Source organism: Octopus sinensis, linkage group LG29 (genome assembly GCF_006345805.1).
Source record: "Octopus sinensis linkage group LG29, ASM634580v1, whole genome shotgun sequence".
Taxonomy (NCBI): domain Eukaryota; kingdom Metazoa; phylum Mollusca; class Cephalopoda; order Octopoda; family Octopodidae; genus Octopus; species Octopus sinensis.
Window position 1 is genome coordinate 6,260,278 of NC_043025.1, and position 5,970 is coordinate 6,266,247.

Sequence of the window (5,970 nt, forward strand, 5' to 3'; positions counted from 1 at the left end):
GGGAAAAATGGGTTAATTACCCCCAATAATTGACTCATTAAAAAAATTCATTAAGAATCATTAAAAGAGATCAGACAGAATAAAGCACATGTCTGGGAATATCAGGGGGAGATAATAAAGATATCACGAGATAAAAACAAGGGAGATAACAGGCATCACCAAATATATTTATAAAATATGTTTTTTTCCTCCTCTTATAATTGTTTCTGTTTCGGAATTTAAAAAAAAATATTATTAATTTAATTATGTAAGAATATATATATTTTTTAATGCATTTCAACGATTTTTTCTGTCAATATGCGTGTATTTTGGGGGATATATGTGGAGAGAGTGAGACAGAGCGGTGAGAGGGCGCCAGTAGTCGCATAAGAGTTACTTGAGGAAGTTTAGACGAAAAGGCAAGATGATGTCTGATGGAGTGTTGGAGTGTTTGTGTAGCACAGCTAAATTAGAACGGGACAAAGGTGTGGTAGAACTGCAGAAGAGCATCTCGACACTCAGCGACAGCGAACTGAATGAACTGCAAGAAGCGATTGTGACGCTGTACCGTCGGGACGACTCGCCTTGGGAGACGAAACATGGAGCTCTGAAAGGCACCGCCGTCATACTACACAGCAAACGAGCTTCTCGTGATTTTGTCACCTACATCAAGGACAACCTTTCGCCGCTGTTGGACGACGAGGAGTTTCGAGTCCGGCTGGCCGCCGGTGAAGCGATGGGTGCCCTCTGCGAAAGTGTCGGCGTGGAAATCTACATCGACGCCAAAGTTGACATCCTGAGAGGAATCGCAGACAACCTGGAACGGGAACCGTCGGCCGCTGACCAAGAAGACAATGCCAGGCACGACGAAATTGTACTGTCTTCTCTTTCGTCCGGAGGTTCGTCGAAATCTTTCAGTCTGAGCCGGTGCAACAGCGCCGAGAAGATTTTCCATGATACTGCCGGTTGGAAGTCCTTGGAAACGTGGATGAAATGCCTCCAGAGCGTGATCGTTGGTTGTGGTACTTTATTCAACTCCCAGATTGATCAGGAATTGCTGGACTTGATATTCCTCTCACTCAAACACACCAATCGTTTCGTGCGCGAAACAGGTTTCTACGTATGTTCGGCCATTGTCAACTGCACCGTCGATTCCAAAGGAGGAGAACAGCCGGTCGTGACCCTGGAGGACAATGCCGTCTACCTATTCGGTGATCAGCTCGCTATTCAGTTAGGGTTCGGCTTGTCGGACAACTGGAGTCAGGTTCGTCTCGCCGCCTCGGTCGCCACCCGAAATTTCATCGTCAACTTGCCGTCAACCGAAGCCCGTGCCAAGTTCTTCCCCGTGCTCCTGCCCAGAATGTGTCTGAACCGCTACTACGCCGCCGAAGGGGTGCGCATCTATTCACAGGAGACCTGGCGCCTGGTGACCGATGGACGCGGTAAACAGCTGGTGGAACAGTACATTGACCAAGTTGTACAGTATTACGTTGAACAGACCTACGCCGACAACCATTCCGTGAGAGAGGCTGGATGTGCTTGTATTGCGGAACTGGGATCAAAGATCGACAAGGATGCCATCCGGCCCTACATTGGAGACCTACTGAATGCTCTGGTCGCCTGCTTCCAGGACGACAGCTGGCCCGTCCGTGACGCAGCCTGCCTGGCCTCAGGCAACTTCATCGAATGCTTCCCCGATGAATGTAAGTGCAAACTTGAAGTCCTTTTCCCTTTGTTTTTCGCTAACCTCAGAGATAACATTCCTTCGGTGCGCCAAGGGGCCGCGCAGGCGCTCTGCAACGTGGTCAAAGCGTACGGCGACGAGTGTCGCCACATGGTTGTGAGCACGATCAAAGAAGGCCTGACTGGTATCGAACAGCAGGCGGCCACCGCCGAAAAGTATAGCAACCTGGACAAAGGCCTAGCCACCTACGGTGTAGCCAAACAGCTGAGGGACAACGATATGGAACTACACACCGACAAACAGATGTATTCGTGCGGGTCGCTGGCTCCGAAAATGGGGCGCGGCGGTGGATGCATGGATCACAAATTTCGCAAACCCGCAGAACCCTGGGAATATACCGACGGTTGCATCAACCTGGTCGCCGAGTTGGCTTCTCTGCCGCCCATGTCATCGACAGTTACCCAGCTGCTGCCCTTCGTCGCCAATGCGGCCAGTTTTCGCCACTACACCCAGCATCTTTACCTCCTGGAGACTGTATGCAAGAGGTTACCAGCCCTGGCCTACGGGATAGGGAAGAGGAACTTCAAGAGCCAACTGGAGACCTTCTTTGACTGTGTTTTCTATGCGCTAACCTGTGATAGCCCCCTGACTTCGAGTGCGGCCAGCCAGTGTTTGAACGCTCTCGGTAGTTTCCTAGGACCCAGCATTTTGCGTGGACGTGTCGAGATCTACAATCCGAAATACCTGGAAATGTTGGATGCTAACCAGTACATTGCTCCTTTATAGGAAATACACGACTACCATCACACACACACACACACACATACAGAAATAAATATATACATACGTCCACATACACAGTATGTGGCCGTAAAATAGAAACTGCTGATCTTCCTCTGTGCGTTGTGTCCCCTTTTCCTGCTACCTGTATTTACACACACACACACACACACACACACACAAATATAAATACCTACATATACGTATACACACGTACACACACACATTTGGTGATGAAACACACACCACACACACACTTTCAGATATATATATTTATACACTTATATACACGGATGTTTAGTTACTAGTTTAATTTTGACTTTGTTATAGTTGTTGTCATAAAACTGTGCCATAACTTTTCTCCTGGCCTAAACAGGGACCACCCAAACACTTCCCACATCCACTTAAATTTTATCTAATGTATATATATATATATATATATATATATTTTTTTATTTTCGTCCATGTTAAGGGCAAGCGGTCTCCCTCCCCTCAATTCTTCCTTTTTTTTCCTCTACCTAGTTCTGTGTTCCTAAACTTTTGTTTTTGGGGGTGACACCTCCGTCTCTGCTCTGTCCATGTTTTTTATGTGTGTATTATATATATATATATATATATATATATATATATAATATATATATATATACACACCCAGCTTGAACTCATGATCTCTGATACAATTTTCAAAATATCAAGAATTATATATACTCAGACATATATATATATATATTAGAAGAAATGAGGTACTCAGAAGATGGGATGGTTTATATTTACAGATATTTATTTGTATATTACATTTTTTATATATATATCATATCACTTAGATCATTAGCGCTTTCACCCATTCTAGTGGGGTTTTCAAATCAAACTAAGTTTGATCAAATTTATTTTGATTTGAAAACCCCACTAGAATGGGAGAAAGCGCTAATGATCTAAGTGATATGATATATATATATATATAAAAATGTAATATACAAATAAATATCTGTAAATATAAACCATCCCATCTTCTGAGTACCTCATTTCTTCTAATATATAATACCTGTATATCATTTCCAAACCTTCCAATATATATATATATATACATACATACACACACTCACTCATATACGCATACATACATATAGTGTATTTGTGTACACTTGTGTACATATCTATGTAAGCATGTATATAAGTATATAGAAATGCTATTTTTAATTTTTATCTGTATACCCATGTGATTAACTGTCTGATTTTCCACTCTGTATGTATATATGTGTGTGTATGTACATATGTATATATATCATCATCATCGTTTAACGTCCGCTTTCCATGCTAGCATGGGTGTATATATATATATATATATATATATATATATAAATGATGATGATGATATATAGGTTGCTGTGTATGTTTATGTGCAAGCATGTATGTATATGCATATATATATATATATATATATATATATATATATATATATATATATAAAATATTAGGGAGTATAACTCCAAACTTACAGGGAAAAATTAAATTTAGTATTAAATCAAATTTCACAGTATAAATATATAAATTAGAGATAAAACCACTATTATACAACTCCAACATTGATAGACACATAAACCAATACATAAATAACAAATTATATATATATTTATAAAACATATATGGCGGTGCCCCAGTATGGCCACAGCTCATGAGCTGAAACTAGAATCAATCAATCATATAACTAGATCTCAAAAAGTATAAAAATGAATGATCAATATATATAATATATTAATCTAATTAATAATTTAATATTATTAAAAAATATAAAATATTAATTTAATTAATATATTATATTTTGATCATTCATTTTTATACTTTTTGAGATCTAATTATGTTTTATTAAAATATATATTATTTGTTAATTATGTATTGGTTTATGTCTATCACTGTTTGAGTTGCATAATAGTGGTTTTATCTCTAATTTATATTTTATATATGTATATATATATGCTTGCACGTAACCGTATACAGCAACCTCAGAATATTAGCGCAGATGTAATATTCGATTGTACGTGGTGATGGTTGAGAGAAAAAGTTGTCAGTGTGTGTAGTGTATAACCTTGCTAAGTATGACTACCTCAAAAAGAAATTCAGCATTCGGTCATTTGTGGCTTTTGGAAAGTTTAATGCCTCGCAAAAACCCCTGCCCCCCCACCTCACTCCTCACACACACACACACACCTACAAACACCTGCGTATGCTTGTAAAACAAAATAAGTATAAACTTCCAGTAGAAAAATATATTTAAAAAATGCCCCTTAACTTCTGATGTGTTCTGTCTGTGATGAAACATTCTAGTCATTCTGAGGCTTTAAACTCTCCGACAGAACCTACATAATAATAATAATAATAATAATTATGGTGGAGGTAAAGAATATGCACATCACCCTAAACACCAGGTGTGCATTTTCTTTACCTTTTCTATAAACAGAGGTAAGGAATACATGCACCACCTGTTTTTGGCATAACCCCTAAACCTAAATACCTATTCTTTTTATTACCCACATGGGGCTAAACATAGAGGGGACAAACAGGGACAGACATAGGTATTAAGTCGATTATATCGACCCCAGTGCATAACTGGTACTTAATTTATCAACCCCGAAAGGATGAAAGGCAAAGTCAACCTCGGTGGAATTTGAACTCAGAACGTAACGGCAGACGAAATACGGCTACGCATTTCGCCCGGCGTGCTAACGTTTCTGCCAGCTCGCCGCCCTAAACCTAAATACCTATTTCTTTACTACCCACAAGGGGCTAAACACAGAAGGGACAAACAAGGACAGACATAGGTATTAAGTCGATTATATCGACCCCAGTGCATAACTGGTACTTTATTTATCGACCCCGAAAGGATGAAAGGCAAAGTCAACCTCGGCGGAATTTGAACTCAGAACGTAATGACAGACGAAATACAGCTACGCATTTCGCCCGGCGTGCTAATGTTTCTGCCAGCTCGCTGCCCTAAACCTAAACACCGGTTGTGCATATTCTTTACCTTCAATAATAATAATAATTTCAAATTTTTTGGCACAGGGCCTGTGGTTTTTTTTTTTTTCTTTTTTGTTTTTTGAGAGGTGGAGCAGTCAATTACATCAACACAAGTATTGGATTTGTATTAATTTTATCAACGAAGCCAAAAACAGACAATTAGAGCCTGGTGCAGTTCTGGCATACCACCACCAGAGAAACCATCCAACCCATGCCAGCATGGAAAACGGACGCTAATGATGATGATGAACCCTGAAAGTACAAAAGGCGGAATTTGAACTAGGAAAATGTAAAGCCAGGTGAAATGTCACCAAACATTTTATCTGGCAGGGTAATGGTTCTGCTTGCTTGTTGCCTTAATAATAATAATTGTTTGTAATTTAGGCTGAAGGGACAGCAGTTTTAACCCTTTCATTACTGTATTTATTTTGAGATGCTCTGTGTTTCTTTCAATTAATTTTAAATATAACAAAGAATTTAGTAAAATAACTTAGTTATCATTCAGCTAGTGT

At 39.6% G+C, this 5,970-nt stretch overlaps 1 protein-coding gene across 1 annotated transcript; it reads left to right on the forward strand.

Annotated features, from left to right (window-relative positions):
• The first annotated feature begins 337 nt into the window (after positions 1–337).
• Positions 338–3,159, forward strand: LOC115226077. Its single transcript, XM_029797052.2, has one exon. The coding sequence runs from the start codon at positions 404–406 to the stop codon at positions 2,447–2,449; it is 2,046 nt and encodes a 681-aa protein (XP_029652912.1). The 5' UTR covers positions 338–403; the 3' UTR covers positions 2,450–3,159.
• Positions 3,160–5,970: the final 2,811 nt, after the last annotated feature.